The 16,567-nt window shown below is 40.2% G+C and overlaps 1 protein-coding gene across 4 annotated transcripts in view; it reads right to left on the reverse strand.

The window, feature by feature from the left end:
* The window catches only part of OSBPL10 (oxysterol binding protein like 10), a 381,826-nt gene that overhangs the window by 157,877 nt on the left and 207,382 nt on the right, over window positions 1-16,567 (reverse strand). For all 4 annotated transcript variants that reach the window (XM_082411849.1, XM_082411847.1, XM_082411846.1 and 1 more), the window contains one exon: window positions 3,429-3,620. In XM_082411849.1, coding sequence (XP_082267975.1) covers window positions 3,429-3,620 — 192 coding nt within the window. The remainder of the gene's footprint in view (window positions 1-3,428; window positions 3,621-16,567) is intronic.

The raw sequence follows: 16,567 nt of genomic DNA on the forward strand, positions 1-16,567 counted from the left end.
TGATTCTGTTGCCTGTGGCTGGGCTATTTTTCTTTTGTTCTTCAGATATTCGGGCACATCTGTCTTGTGGACGATGATTTTCTCCCTTGCTTCAGTGGCCATAAGTTTATCTTCCCTGTACAGCTGGATTAAAAACCCTATTCCATTTTCTTCTAGTTATTTTATAAATAAATACAGTGGCATTCAAAAGCTGAGGTGCCTTTATACTTTGAGATTAATAGACTTTTAAAACTGCAGAACTTTCTGGTCAGGATGAAATTTTCTCAGTTCCCAAGGCAGACTGGTCCATACCATAAAAGGACTGATGTCACAGAACAGTCACCCTTCTCCAGTCAGGAGGGAAGCTGGGCATGAAATTTGAGAATCAAAACTTCTGCCTTCTCTTCAAGATGTCCGCCACCCTGCAACCCTCAACTGCCAGTGTTGTATACATGTCGACAAGCTCACTTACAATTAATTTTCAGCAAGCAAGGTCATCACAAACAAAAGCAATCACCTGAAGAAGATACCTGGTTGTTGCCCAGGAGTACAACAACCAAACCAAAACAGCTATGGAGGCATGTCACCTAGTTATTTGTCATATAATGAAAACTCCCTGGGAAATTTCAATATTTCCCACCATTGATGGAAAATGGAGAGAAAATAATATGATAATAATATGATAAGAAATAATATGATAATAATATAAGAAAAATTATGACAAGTCATTTACAAAATTTAGATTATACTATAGAATTTTTACATATCTACATATGTAACATATATTAAAAAAAGAAGTTAATTCACCTGAAACTAATGTAACATTGTAAATCAATTATATTTCAATTTTTAAAAAATAATAAAATAAAAGTAAAAAAAGAAAATGAGTATTTCTCTCTTTGGAATCTCACAAAATAAAGTTTAAAAAAAAAGAAGTAAATTCATTGAAAGGTTAACAGTGGTTATGTGAAGGGAGGTAGGGTCATGGGTTATTCTGATCTTCTTCTGTAGATTTCTTCTGCATTATATACGTCATACAATTAAACGTTTTTATACAGACATACCCAAAGAACATACTCTTATCCTTTTAAAAACTTGAGTTCTTAAAAATGGATGTAGAACAGATCTTGGCATTATATGAAACCAAATGCTACTAAAAGTTAAGCCAGGTCCCCCAACTTTTATTTGGGCCACTGCTCAGTAAACACAAGTACCCCCCTCCTCCTTTTGTTTTCATATGTACCAGGCCTCCTATCAACACTTAGAATAGTTAAGTCTATCAGAGATTAGTTAGAATTAAAAGAATTCTCAAAATACCATGAACTTACTCTTTTCTTTTTTTTTTTTTTTAAGGTTAAAGTCTCTAAAGTACTTGCAAAATATATATGCAATGAGGTTTACATAACAGCGACATGATGGTATTGCGGTTTTCCTGTTTTTTTTTTTTTTAAAGTCCTTATCTGTTGGATAAATATTGAAACATTTACTGGCAATGATAAAATATTTAAGATTTCCTTAAAATACTCAACTCACCCCAAAGAAAGGGGGGAAAATAGATGAAAAAAGAACAACAGAGGGTTGGAATTACTTAAGTTGGGTGATGGGGACCATTATTCTCTTCTGCTTTGTGTACATTCAAAGTTTTTCCATAATAAAGCTTTTTGAAAAGGTACCATGACAAGTGAAAAGCCATATATACATGTGCACCACAATCACTGCTCGTGTATCATCCAAGGTAGCGAAATTAAGCTCATAGCCAAACAGTTTTTGTTTTGTTTTTTTTTCACATCAGGGTGACTATCTCAAAGGGAGCATCCGACTCTGTACCTTTTCTTTATTAGGCAATAAAGAGTATATGCATGTGTAAATCTATCCAAAAATGTCTTTCATATGCATCTACAGATCTGAGTCAGAAGACTTCAGATTTTCTGTCCTGGGCCAGAATTAGAACAAGATAGCCAGCTGACACAGCACTACTTGGCTCGCGACATTTAAAAAATAAAACAAGATGCATGCTGATTCAAGTCACAGCAAGACCCTATTCTGGGAGCCCCATTCTCCTGCTTGACACGGAGTAAGGATTCTGCTACTTCTTTAAGAGGACAAGCTGGTGCCTACACAAGTCAGCTGCAGGGCAAAAAGCCTCAGCACTCAACACAAGTTAGAAAACTAAGATGAAGATCATTTATTTTATACAATTTTTTTAATTTAAATTAAATTAAAATTTTTTATTAATTTTTATTGGAGTATAGTTGCTTTACAATGTTGTGTTAGTTTCTGCTGTATAGCAAAGTGAATCAGCTATACGTATACATATATCCCCTCCTTTTGGATTTCCTTCCCATTTAGGTCACCACAGAGCATTGAGTAGAGTTCCCTGTGCTATGCAGTAGGTCCTTATTAGTTATCTATCTTATACATAGTAGTGTATGTATGTCAATCCCAATCTCCCAATTCATCCCACCCCTCCTTCCCCCCTTGGTATCCATACATTTGTTCTCTACATCTGTGTCTCTATTTCTGCTTTGCAAATAAGTTCATCTGTACCATTTTTCTAGATTCCACGTATAAGCGATATTACACAGTCTGTGCTTGGCAACAGTCGCAAAGGATGATACGAATACTAAGGACCTGGGAGCCCCAAACTGATGACTTCCCAGTGAATCAAAAGTAAAACAAAACATAACCCCTAAGGCATACCCAGTGGAAGGGCTTTCATGTACACTATCATATGTGATCCTCAAATCTCCCCTGAGAGGCTGGTAGGGCCTGTGTTATTTCCATTTCGTGGATGCAGAAACTTGGGTTCCAAGCTTTAAGGCAACAGAGTCTTCTGCTTCCAAGGACAGTGCTCTTTTCACTGCCCCACACCTCCTTGGAGTGTATATGTGATGGTGAGAGCAGGTAAGCATTTCATAAAGTGAAGCAGGAAAGGGGAAACCAGCTTTAAGTCCACCACTTCCTGAGTTTCAAAATGCCCTCAATTATTTCCTAATTACCCTCCTTCTGTTCTTTCTCTTCTCTGCTATGAGCATGGAGGCCTTAATGAATGGCCCTTCCATCTCCTTCCGTGTTACTATGGGCTGGTGTCCTCTGCTTTCTGAGCTCTGGCAGAGGTCTCCTAAAACTCACTTAACTCAAGAAACAGAAATAATTTTTTTTAACCTTTTTTTTTTTTTTTCATGCGGGATCTTATTTCCCTGACCAGGGATCAACCCATGCCCCCTGCAGTGGAAGCGTGCGGCCTAACCACTGGACAGCCAGGGAATTCCCAGAAATCATTATTTTTTTTAAACCAGGAGGGATTGTCATGGCTGTGTCTGGGAGGTTTGCTTCTGGTCCTCTCTCTCCATCAATCAAGACGGTACAAAGGAAGAGAAGCTGGCAGAGCAACATCACAGCCCTCACCTCCCACAGAAGACTGAACCTAGGAGAAGAACAAGACGTACCTCTCTGACTTCATGAAGCTGGCCGGAATACTGACTCTTGGCTCTTCGGGCGGCAGCAGGCGACTTGTGATGTGTGATTGTGACCACGCCGGGGGCCCCCGCACCGAGGTGTCTCTGGCTACAGGGAGATGCAGAATTGGGTGTTCCATGGGGGAGCAACGTGAGACTTCGGCTTCGGGAGCTTGGAGTCGTCTAGAATAAGCAACAGGCATCAAAATTCAACAACCGACCTGCAGAACACAACCAAGTGTTGGCTTCCATTTATGTTGGACCTCTCAGGCTTTCCCCTTCGTCTTTAGAGGGACGAGGAGCTGGGGAGGTGCCCGGCACTACATGCTCTAATCCCACACTCACGCAGGCCAGAGACACTGTCTCCATTAACTACGCTTCTGGTCTCGCCTCCGGTCATGTCTCCTGCCCCAAAATATGGCCGTGGAGAGCTACTCTGAGGCCCCCAACACCACGGGCTCTCGGGGTGCTGTGCTCCTCTTCCTAAATGCCCTCCCCTCCCGCCGGCAAAGCCAGCTGAACGCCCTGCGCCGCGTGGAGCATCCCCCGTCTGTCTCAGCCCCTCTGTGCTCTTCTTCCACTACATCGAGGTTCTATTCATTGCCCAGCTAAACTTTGATTCTTTCAAACTCATCTTTATATCCCCAAGACCTGGCACATCATGATTGTTATTCATTAAGTACTTAATACATGTTTGTTGCATAAGTGAATGAATGTACCAAGTAATCCACCAATTAATCCCCATTTGTCAGTGCAGTGCTGTTATTTCATCCTATTGTAACATATCATCCAAATAACAACTGAGTATATGATAAGGACGGCATCACAACTTAGTGGAGATGAATTTTTCAGTAACTGGTGATGGGATAACTGGGCAGCCAACTGAAAAACAAAGTTGGATTTATCTCTCAGATCACAGACCCCCAAATGGATCAAAGACTTAAGGGAAGAAAAAGAAAAAGCACTAGAAGAAAACATGTAGCATTGGGGTAGGGAAGACCTAACACCTCCAAATCCAAAAGCCATAAGAGAAAAGTTCAATAAACTTGACACCCTAAAAACTGAAAACTTCTGCACGTGAAACAGATTTTAAAGACCCACTCCCGCCGCTGACAAAGCCAACCGATAAACTAGGAAAAATATTTTCAACTAGTTTCACAGACAAAAGGCTCATCATTCTAATTCGTAAATAGGAATATAATGCCTAGGAATTAAAAAGAACAACAAACTATTAAAATAGGGCAAGATATGAACAGACAATTCACAAAAAAAAAGAAATATAAATGGCCCTTAAATTATATGAAAACATGTTCAACTGTACTCATACAATAAAACCACATTTAAATATACCATCTTTCACCCATTGGATTGGCAAAAATCCTAAAATATGAGTACCCAGTCTACTGACAGGACCTTAGAGAGAGGGGTTTGTGGGAGTATAAGGTGGCAGAAAGCCCGAGGAGGGCAATCTGGCAGGACCTGTCCCAGTTACAGATTCGTTTCCCCATGATCCAGCAATGCCCTGTTTGGGAATGTCTCCTCCATACACCTGCACCCAGGTGGACGGCATCTGTGCCCAGTAGTCACCAAAGTCATATGTTTAATGGCAAAGGATGGGAAACAATGCAAATATCCCTCCGTCTAGGACAGGTTGATAAGACACGGCACACCTCCATGACGGAACACGACCAGGACGTAATAGGATCATAAGAAAGGTCTCCGTGAACTGGTCTGGAAAAAGAAATCTCTAAACTATACAGTTAAGTGAAAAAAGCAAGGTTCCTAACTGTTCTATAGTATGCAAAGTTCTGTGTCAAAATGTGGAAAGTTAGGGCTTCCCTGGTGGCGCAGTGGTTAAGAATCCGCCTGCCAATGCAGGGGACACGGGTTCAAGCCCTGGTCCAGGAAGATCCCACATGCCGCGGAGCAACTAAGCCCGTGAGCCACAACTACGGAGCCTGTGCTCTAGAGCCCGCGGGCCACAACTACTGAGCCCGCGAGCCACAACTACTGAAGCCCGCGTGCCTAGAGCCCGTGCTCCGCAACAAGAGAAGCCACCGCAATGAGAAGCCCGCGCACCGCAATGCAGAGTAGCCCCCGCTCGCGCAACTAGAGAAAGCCCGTGCGCAGCAACGAAGACCCAACACAGCCAAAAATAAACAAATAAATAAATAAATAAATAATTTTTTTAAATGTGGAAATTACTGTCTTTATCATTTGTTTATAATCATTGTTTAAAACAAAAAATACTCTAGAAGGATACACATGAAACTCAAAGTGGGCTACTTATTCATGGAGAAGCTAGGAATGAGAGAGTAGGAACAGAGAGGGAGGGAGATTGTTCACTGCATAGTTTTCATATTCTTTCATTCTGAACCATGTGAATGGATTATCGATCCAAGATTTTCTACATTCTACATAAAAAGCTGTGTTCTACATGTTTCTACACTTCATTTCAGCCTGAGAAAAAAAGGCAGTTAGATGCTATGCTGGATTCATGTTAGTTTCTCTATTTCAATTATCAAATACCTACTCTGTGCCAAGGAGAATATCTGATGTGTGATGTCAAGGTGAAACATGAGATGTATGAGGCCATCTTTCACCATAGATGTTTATTGTACTGCTGGGGATACAACAGCCCAGACACAGAGACAGCGAGACCGACACACACACACACACACACACACACACACACACACACACAGAGTAAGGAAGGGCGTGACAAGACGCTAATTTGGCAATACAGCCAGAAAATGTCAAAGTGAAGAAGAGAAAGATCAAGGCGAGCTGATTTCATCACAGGAGACTGTTCTGAGGGCAAAGAATTTGAAGCCTGAGTAGAATTGAGGGAGATAAAGAGACACGGGTGGCGTACAAAGCAACCCAGACAGGAAGTTCAAAGCCTCCAGCCTTGGATAACAGTCACAGGTCTAAAAATTGTTAAAAGTTAATGATCCACAATTTTGCAAATCTCCAAGGGGTTGGGGAGCAGGGTGGGAGCCAGGGTAGAAATCAGAATTTTGTGTTAGCCTGCAGTACCACGGTAGCTTGTAAATTTCTCTGGATGTGAACTTGGACAGAATTAATAGGAAGACAGATAAAGTCAGGAGGCAGTGTATTGCTTTTAAGTCAGCAGGTAACTGGAGAAATCTGTGGTCTAAGAATTAAGTATACCTTGATCACAATGAAATACAACAATCGTCTACTTTCAGCTTCAATCTTTTCCCTTGGAGTGAAGAGGAGGAAAGAAGCTATGCCTTTAATTCTTCAACGACGCAAATTTGCCTAAGCATTAATCTACTGAAATACATTTTGTTTTTCTGGTTTGTTTGTTTTGTTTTCATTTTCACCAAGAACTTTATGGAACAACGTATTCACCCTTTGGTCCACTCTGAAATACATTTTGATTGTTTGGGAGCCTTATTCCAACCCAAGAAAAGGCAGATTTTTTCACTGGGCTTTGAAGCCAGACAGCCAGGTTTCGCCCGCACCCCCAGCTCTACCAGGTTCCAGCTATGTGGCCTCAAGTGAGTTAAGCTTTCTTATTAAGCATCAATTTCCTAATCTTTAAAAAAGGAATCATAATATTGACCCTTAAGTGCCATCATAAGGATTAAAGTAGATCATGCACAAAAAATACTTAGCACAGTGCCTGCCATGCAGGAGCTGCATGGCCAAAGTTTGTTTCTTTCCTTATAGCCCTTAAAACTTGATCGATGAAGGCATTACTGATTTTTAAAATGTTAAGAAGCCGCTTAGCACAAAATTGTAAGCAGTCACTGACCTGCTCCTTATTTTCTATAGGGTCAAAGTCGTGATGAAGCCCAAAATGTAATTAAATAATTACTGGAGAACCTACATGGTCAGCAAGACTGTAGAGGGAACCACACTTCTAAATTCTAAGCAGAATGAGAACCCATCAGAAATCAGAAAGGAAGACCTCTCTGGTAAGGGGCGCCTTTGCCTGAAGGACTATCATGTAAACGACAATAAATCAGGAAAGTCACCCACGAGCCAAAGGATTCTGCTGTGGACATCTAACCCCACGCTCATTATTTGATGGCTGTCACTTGAATTCACAAGCAGTAAATTTGAGTCGAAAAACCTTTAATTTCCCATTCACTGTATGTTTCTCATGGTTTAATTCACACTCATGTCTCCTCTCAGGGCAAATATGAGCAAAACAAGTCTCTCTCTTGATAAATCCCATAGGTCATCAGGCACCCAGAGAAAAAGGCAGAAAAGGCAGCAAACTGCAACTACTACAAACAAGCGGCTCTTTCCAAAAGGTGGCCTGTCGAAAATGTCCAGGTTGTGTTTGAAAATTACACTTAGGGGGACTTCCCTGGTGGTCCAGTGGTTAGGAATCGGTCTTACAATGCAGGGGACACCGGTTCGATCCCTGGTCGGGGAACTGAGATCCCTCATGCTGCCACTAGTGGCCCCCGCTAAGCCCACGCTCCACAACTACGGAGCCCATGCTCCTCAACTAGAGAGAAAACTGCACACAGCAATGAAGAGCCCGCGTGCCACAACTAAGACCTGACGCAGCCAAAAATATATAATTAATTAATTAATTAATTTAAAAAAAAATTACACTTAGGGAATTCCCTGGCGGTTCAGTGCTTAGGACTCTTTCACTGCCAAGGGCGTGCGTTCAATCCCTGGTTGGGGAACTAAGATCCTGCAAGCTGCGTGGCACAGCTATATTGAAAAAAAAAGAAAATTACACTTAGATGTCATACACAAACCTCTCTGCTACTAATTTAAAACAAAATATTATCAAAGTTTGAGGAACAACATGTCAAGGTTTTGCTCCAAATATTGACTTCAAGGGAGCAACTAGAAATGCCAAGTGTGCCATCTGCAGAAAATTCTGAGGCAAGAGTAACGGCTCCTACCCGGGAGTGAGATCCACTCTTTACTTAGGAGAGTCACCCCCTGTGCCCCCTCCCTCAGCAAGTAGCAGTAGGTAAGTGGGGTTCCTGCCTGACAAATGGGGTGATGCCAAAGAAGAGAACAGGTAGCAGGTAAGACACAGTACAGATGCTCAGACCCCGCCCAGGATTCCACCTGTAATCAGGTGTTATATTTACCAACCTCTTGGTTTTTCCCTACTTTCTTCCTTGGATTTCTACGTTTCCCAAGGTTTCAAGGCAGGGACACACAGACATCCTTTTTGTATTTACTGGCCCAAACTGGCATAAAGGAAAGGTGTGACTGGAAAGGGAGACGCAGCACTAGAAAGAATATTTCCAGCAGGGAAACCAAGCAACAAGCCGGAGAGAGACAGTCTAGCCTGGGAAGCTTAGAACAGAATCACAGGACTACCGTCCAGAAGAGCAGCAAGAGGAGATGATCTAGTCCCACAGGACAGTGTGGCTCAGTGGTTAAGACCACGGTTTCTCAAGTTGACGGCCTGGGTTCAAATCTGCACTCTGCCACTCATGAGCTGTGTGGCCTAGTAAAGTAACGTGGTGTTTTAATTTCTAAAATGCTAACATTACCTCATGGGTTGTTGGAGAGTAACATGAAAAGAGATAGATAAAGCACATGCCATATAGGAAGCATGCAATAAATGTCATCATTATCATTCAAAAATTAATAAAAATGAGGCTTTTGGGTACCGAGTAGGTGAATGATTGTTAAGTGGGCCCAGAGTCAAGTATATGGATTTAAAGGTTGTTTTCATCCAAGTGCCTTAAGCAGACATAGCCTTACCTTAACTTCCTTAACTTACAAAAAAAAAAAAAAAGGTAAATTAAGAGTAATCATCCTAATTACTAAAAAAGTTTGCTTCAGAGAAAAAAGTACAAAGTACATTTACTATGATTGCACGTTTTTGAAAACCTATCTGTTGTAGAACACGAAGTGCCTGTAGATTGCTCCAATGATACATGGGTACCAAAAGCAAAGAATTAGTATAAATAAGTAATGAGCAATTTCCCATTAGGATTTTGGAATAAACAAACCCTCAAACCGAAAAGATCATCAGCTGGTCATAAAAAAGTCTTAAAACTTGTATCAAAAATTTATAATTAAGCTTGCTGCAGCTGAAATTAAAAAGCTGAAAAGGAGTAGGGGAGGGGAATATCTTAAATATATATTCATGGCAACTGCGTCTGTAGAAAATTTTTCTGATGGGAAAAATTGCTGAGAGTCAATTATAACAGCCTTCAAATGCCATTTAATTTTGGTGCATATTTTCCTCACTTCCTTGAATTCTTTCACAGCAATGGGAAAAAAGACACTATATTTCAGAATAAAATAGCCCAGGGGAGGCAGAAAAATCAAACCAGCCTGGTTATGTTTTGTGAAAAATAAATTCAACTGACTAAAATCATTTCATCACATTCCTTCTCTCTCCTCTAAAAAAACAAATCAATATGCCATTTCTAAAGATGTGAAAGCTAATCATAAAAATTGTGGTTTATTCCTTTTCTTCCAAAAGGAAACATACCTCAAAATCAACCAAAAGGGAAAAGCATAACAGTTTTTAAAATATTACATTCAGGGCCTTAAAATTATTCAGATTTTTGTTTTCCTGGTGGTCAACATCTCAATAAAATGTGGCTTTTTTTTTTTTTTAATGTGGAGTGTTTTTAAAATGAATCTATCCTACTATTTTGCTTAATAGCTTCATATAAACCTTTTCTTTTGCCCTGCTTTTTATTTGTTTGTTTGTGCTTTTTAATATTCTGTTACCTCAGCTTAAAACAGACCTAAAGTAGAAATAAAATTTTTTAAACTGGGACATTTTCCAAGTTCACTGCCATGATTAACTTCTCAAAATTATACTCAGCTCTCTCTACTTTTCCAAATTCCTGTCCTCTTACAGAAATAGGAGTTTCAACTCTAAGTTACCAAGCCTAGGAAATTTCTTCCATTGTCATCTGTGAATCTTGAATACACCTTAAACACTTTTCACTAACTTTATACCAAGATTCTGTTAAAATACACACAAACATGTCTGCAAAGGAAAAATCGTGGTTTTCCCCAGAGAGGAAGGCTGTAGCTTGCTTCTAAACATATCATCCTGATTATACATGCAAATGCTAGATCTCTGAAAAATCAGGGCAAGCAAAATGCATATATTTCCATTTCCTGCAAATAGAGGGATAGAAATCTTGACATTTTCAGCTTGCCTGTTCTCCCAACATTTTCAGTCACCAAATAAATTCTGCTGACTCTTCTCTAACAGCTAATCCAATTGCTCCAGAATCCCTAATGCATACTCTGGCCCAGCCTCTGTCCAGGTCAAGTTGAAGGTCCCAAAAGGGCTGAAAGGGACTTCCCTGGTGGTCCAGTGGTTAAGACTCTGTGCTTCCACTGCAGGGGGCACAGGTTTGATCCCTGGTCGGGGAACTAAGATCCTGCATGCCCCATGGCAAGGCCAGAAACAAAAAAACAGAAAACAACTGGGCTGAAAGCACTGGTCTCATGCACTTGGCATATCACACACTACTATTTTTTCCCACTTCCCCCAGCTTCCGCCATCTTGCAGATCCACCTAGAAGTGGTCATGTGCAATTTTAAAACCTTCCACACACCCACCCTCTCAGCTCTTGCACCTTCTATCCACATCCTTTACTTGGGACCTTGTGATTCCACGTACCAAGACTCCTTTTCGATGCTTTATTCTAAAAGCGTGAAGGTTCCCTCTTTCTATTGTCCTGCTGTGGAATTACAGAATTTTAGAGCTAGAAGAAATCTCAAGTCTAGTCCTCCCACTTTATAGATCTAAAAACTACAGCCTCAAAAAGATAAAATGAAATATACCAAAAGAGGACCCAGATTACGAGCCTCGGTCAAGATTTAACTAAAAAAACCTGATGAGAGACTCAGGCCCTCCAGCTGGTCCTCCTCAATTAAATGAGGACTTAAGTCATTGAGACGGTGTCTGACACAAGGCTGACACTAAAACATTTGATAGAGGGGCTTCCCTGGTGGCGCAGTGGTTGAGAATCTGCCTGCCAATGCAGGGGACGCGGGTTCGAGCCCTGGTCTGGGAAGATCCCACGTGCCGCGGAGCAGCTGGGCTCGTGAGCCACAACTACTGAGCATGCGCGTCTGGAGCCTGTGCTCCGCAACAAGAGAGGCCGCGACGGTGAGAGGCCCGCGCACCGCGATGAAGACTGGCCCCCGTTTGCCGCAACTAGAGAAAGCCCTCGCGCAGAAACGAAGACCCAACACAGCCAAAAATAAATAAGTAAATAATTTTTAAAAAATAATAATAAAGGAATTCCTTTAAAAAAAAAAACATTTGATACAAAGGATGAAAGCTGATACCAGTTTATCCATTTTCACCTTTCCTCTTGCACATTCACCTATCGTAAAAATACACATGCAACACTCCTTTGAAAGCAGGATGACTGTGTACTATATTCTCTTAGAACTGCAGATGCTCAAAGAAAATCATTTTATTTTATATATGTTGTTTGTAAATAACATGAAACAAAGACTTTTTAATGCTGAATAGTTGTTTCAATAGGAAAAAAACAACTCTGAAAACAAGGACTAGAAAGAAGTTGATTTAACTTAGTTACGTTAGAGCAACCACCAAAAACCCAGAACAACCACCAAAACCCTAGGGCAACCTCCGGACTTAATATAGAAATTTTAGTTTCACTGCTTTTAGTTTTAGAAACAAGATAAGGATTCCAATATCATCACTGTTTAACACAGTACTAGAGGCACTAGCCAACAAAATAGGAACAAAAAAAGAAAAAGAGGTAGAAGGATAAGAAGTAACAAAAATGTCATTGACTGTACGTGTGACCATTTTACAAAAAAATAAAAAGAAAGCACACTAGTGAGTCCAACAAAGTTGCCACATATATGATGAACTTAGAAAGGTCAATAGCTTTCCTCTGTATCAGCAATAACCAACTAGAAAATACAGTAGAAAATAAGATATTCAAAATAACAATAAAACTATGATGTACAGGTATTAATCCAATAAGGAATATATAAGACTTTTGTGGAGAAGATTTTTTTAAATCTGTGAAAATAAATCAATGAGGAATTGAGAAGATGAAGACACACCCAGGTGAATGAATTGGACAACTTATTATAAAGATGTCATTTCTCCCAAATTATTATATAATTGTTCTAATAAAAATTCCAGTAGGATTTTTTGAGCAACTCAGCAAATTTATTACAATATATAAATAGGAGAACAAAGGTCTGTGAAGAGCCAAGTTAATTCAGAAAAAGGAGAGGGGCTCACTCTCCCAACAGATACAAATACTAACAAACAACAAAGCCACGATGACTATATGGTATTCATGCAGGAACTAGCAATTGGATTAAAAACTAGAAAAGAGGGTGTGAGAACATGTTAAGTATACATGAGAACTTGGTATATTACAGAGGCGGCACCATAAACCAGTGGAGAGAACAAATGTTATTGGGAAAAGCAAAAATATTGCTGGCTTTCTGTCTTACGGGATATACAAAGGCAAAAATCTAAATGTAAAAAGTAAAACTACAAGCTAACAAAAGAAAAGGTAGGAGAAAAGTTATGTAACATGCAGAAAAGCATTTCTTAACCAAGATTAAAAGTGTAAATCACAAGTTGAACAATTTGATGGATTTGACTACATTGTAAGTAAGAGTTTCTATTCAACAAGGACACTGTAGACAAAAATCACAGGTGTGTAGAGACTTGTAGAAGACAGATTAATATCTAGAATATAAAAGGAGCTCCTAGAGAAAGAAGTCAGAAAACACAGCAAAAAATACGGGCAAAGGATTAAGAATAGGCAATTTACAGGAGATTCAGGAATGGCTAATAATATATCAAGGTAATCAGAGAAATACAAATTACAATCACCAGGAGATTGTATACCCACCAGATTTGCCAAAATTAAAGAGTAAAACATCCCCAAATAACGGCAAGGATGCAAAGATACTGGAACCCCTTGCATTGCTAGTGAGAGGGTAGACTGGTGCAGCCATTTTGGTAGCAGTAAAGCAGAATTTAGTGAAAATATACATGTATGTTCCCTATGATCCTCAAACTTTCTGCTGGGCAGGTACCCAACAAATATGCTCCCAGACACATGTATACAGAGGGATAGATACAAGGATGCTCCCAGGTGATGAAGGTGGGGAGTTTGAGGCAATGTAGGTGGACAGAAGTAAGAGTCTGTATAACTAAAAAGTAGACTCTTCATACAATAATACACATGCATCAGTTAGAAGTCATGACTTAGAGGTATGTAGGGCAACACTGATAAACATACTGCTGAGTTAGAAAAGTTTAAGAAGAAAATGATAAGACCAGCAGGACAATACCACTTAGGTAAGTTCAAAAGGCATACACAAGGCAAACAAAGACACAAAACGTATGCCAGGAATTAATGCTGACAGGGGAATGGGAGCCAGGAAAAAAGAAAAATAATTAGAAGAGTTTCTTAAAAAAATTTTTAAGAGAAGGACTCGTTTGGACTGATGAGTTTACCATGATCCAGTAATGATGGTTATAAATTTAATTACAAGTATATTTATAATAGTTAACACATGACACCCACTGTGTGCCATGAACTGTTTTAAGTATTATATACACACCTTAAATCATTTTTATAATTTATAATAAAAGATTTAATAAATCTTTAAATAATGTAAATCTTTAAAATAAAAATTTATAATAAATCTGTATGATACCATGAGGTAGATCTATCATTTCCATTTCAGAAATAAGACACAGAAAGATTCAGTATCTTTCCTTGGGTCACACAGCTAGTAAACAATGGAGCTGGGAGTCAAGTCCAAGCGAGCTGCCTCTGTGGCCCATTACATTGCACTTGCTAGAGTGATTCACCCACTCTCTTCAACTGAGGTCTGAAAAAGTCACCACAACTCTTTATAACCATAACTAATAGCTTAATTAGCATGTGGAGGGAAAAAAATCCTTTATAATATCAAAGCCCCGTAAGCGTGCCAATTCTCAAATACTCAAACAGTAAGCTCTTTAAGGCGAAAATACATGGATTTAAAGTTTTTTAATCAATTATCCATAATAATAGGGGCAATGGTATATCTACAGATATCAAGAATAAAATGCAGCTCACACCCCTCGTAGCACTTAGTGTGTTTTACCCACGGGTGGTCTGTCCATGCCTCACTGTCCTCCCTAGACTGTGACCTCCCCCAGGCGAGGGACTGCATCCAGCCACTGTGTACCCTGTGGAATCTGACACAGGCCTCAACTCGCAAGTGCTACAAACGCAGTAAATAAGAGCAATGAATACCCCCAACCTCAATTTTAACCACTGGTTACACCACTGCTCCCTCCCTGGAAACCTAATTTTTAAAATACCAACAATGACTCAAAGGAGAGGGAGATATCCCTCTCCTTTTCCAAGAGGCAGAAGAGTCTGGAAAAGACACACCACCCCCACTTAATTATACCCAAGCCCAAAATGTCCAAAAAGCAATCTGGTACTGTTTCAACCAACACACATAATTGAGAGATTCAACAGGTATTTATTGAGCACCTACTATGCGCCAGGCACCGCTCTAGGCAACAGAGATACAACAGTGAACTAAACAGACAAGTATCCCTGTCCTTATGGAAGTGGCATTCTGGGGAGGCAAAGAGACAGATAGACATAAAATATAAAGTGTTTTAGATAATATATAATAATCTAAAGCAGGAATAATAGATAAAAGTAATACAAAGCAGGGATAGACAAAAGTGGGAGGGCTTACCAATTTTAGATAGATGGCCAGGGAAGCCCTCATGAGAAGGTGACATTTGATTTAAAGACCTGAGTGAAGCAAAGGAGTGAGCCATGCTCTGACAACTGGGGAACAGCATTCTAGGTAGAAACTCAACAGGTGCAAAGGTCCTGGGACAGGAGTCCACCTGGCGCGTTTGAGCAAGGAGGACAGCATGGCCGGGGTGAAGTGAGCAAGGCACAGAGCAGTAAGAGATGAGGTCAGAGAGGTAACGACTGGAAAGAAGAGCTCCTGAATTAGACATTACAGACAATGGCCAGGCAAGCCAGAGTACCTGGTACAACCTGGGGCTGATTCAGATGCTCAGAAAGATGAGCAAATGAGAACAATGGGTTCCAGCAAGCTTTCCTCCTCAGGGCCATATTCAGGCATTAACTTGTTATTTGCATACAATTTATATATGTCTACATAGCACAGATCATCTCTACTGGATCATTTTCATGGTTAAATTGTACTGCCCTGCAGATGGGCACTTCATGATTTATTCCCTTCCCTATTTCCTCTCACATCTCAATATCATCGACCTAGAAGATACTTTATGCCAGAAATGAATCACAGAACAAAAGGAGACTGCATGCCAAGGGATTCTATAAATGATCACTCCATAACATGGCAGAAAGGGGGCTCTTATTTTATGTTTAAACTTCCATCACTTACCAGTGGGTCAACCCAGCCACAGGGATGGAAAGTCCAAAGTGCAATTCTAAGACAGATCATTTTAAGAAGCAAATGTGATTTTCCTACAATCAATAACTCATCTCTGACAGAGGCACTCCTATCTACTTAGAGATCATTATCTCCTCCCCAAATGCTCAGGCACAAAAGCAGGAAGCTCAAAAGGGCACTCTTACTTGTGTTTCAAAATGCTTCCCACAGAAAAAAAAATTAAATCACACCACTGTCAACATGCCTCAGCTGCATGCAGAATCCTACAGGATCCGTGGAATAAATCCCACTTGAAATTACTTATTTCAAGTTTGATATTACTGATGAAGTTAAGACAGAAATGCAGGATTTGCTAATAACTCAGGGAATCTGGGTAAATAGCACCTTAACAACCCACATGGTGGGAGGTGGGGTGGTAGCAACAGGAAGCTGCAATTTTCCTAAAATTTTGTATCTGACCAGAACCTTTGAAGCTATTGATATTTGCCCTCCTCTTTCCTACTGGACTTGTTATCTGCATGTAACACACACAGGTAGGTATTCTGCACCTACGTAACCCCTCCCTAATTCTCCCTAAGGCACTCCTTGCCAAAGAGAAACAAACCACAGGTTCACAAGCTTATGCTAAAACTAAGCTAAGCTTATTTTTAAAACACTAAGGAATTTGTGTCTAGGATTTTTAACAATCCAGACACAAGACTTGACAAGTATACAGAGCC

The sequence above is a fragment of the Balaenoptera physalus genome (assembly GCF_965194825.1).
Source record: "Balaenoptera physalus genome assembly, chromosome: 11".
Taxonomy (NCBI): domain Eukaryota; kingdom Metazoa; phylum Chordata; class Mammalia; order Artiodactyla; family Balaenopteridae; genus Balaenoptera; species Balaenoptera physalus.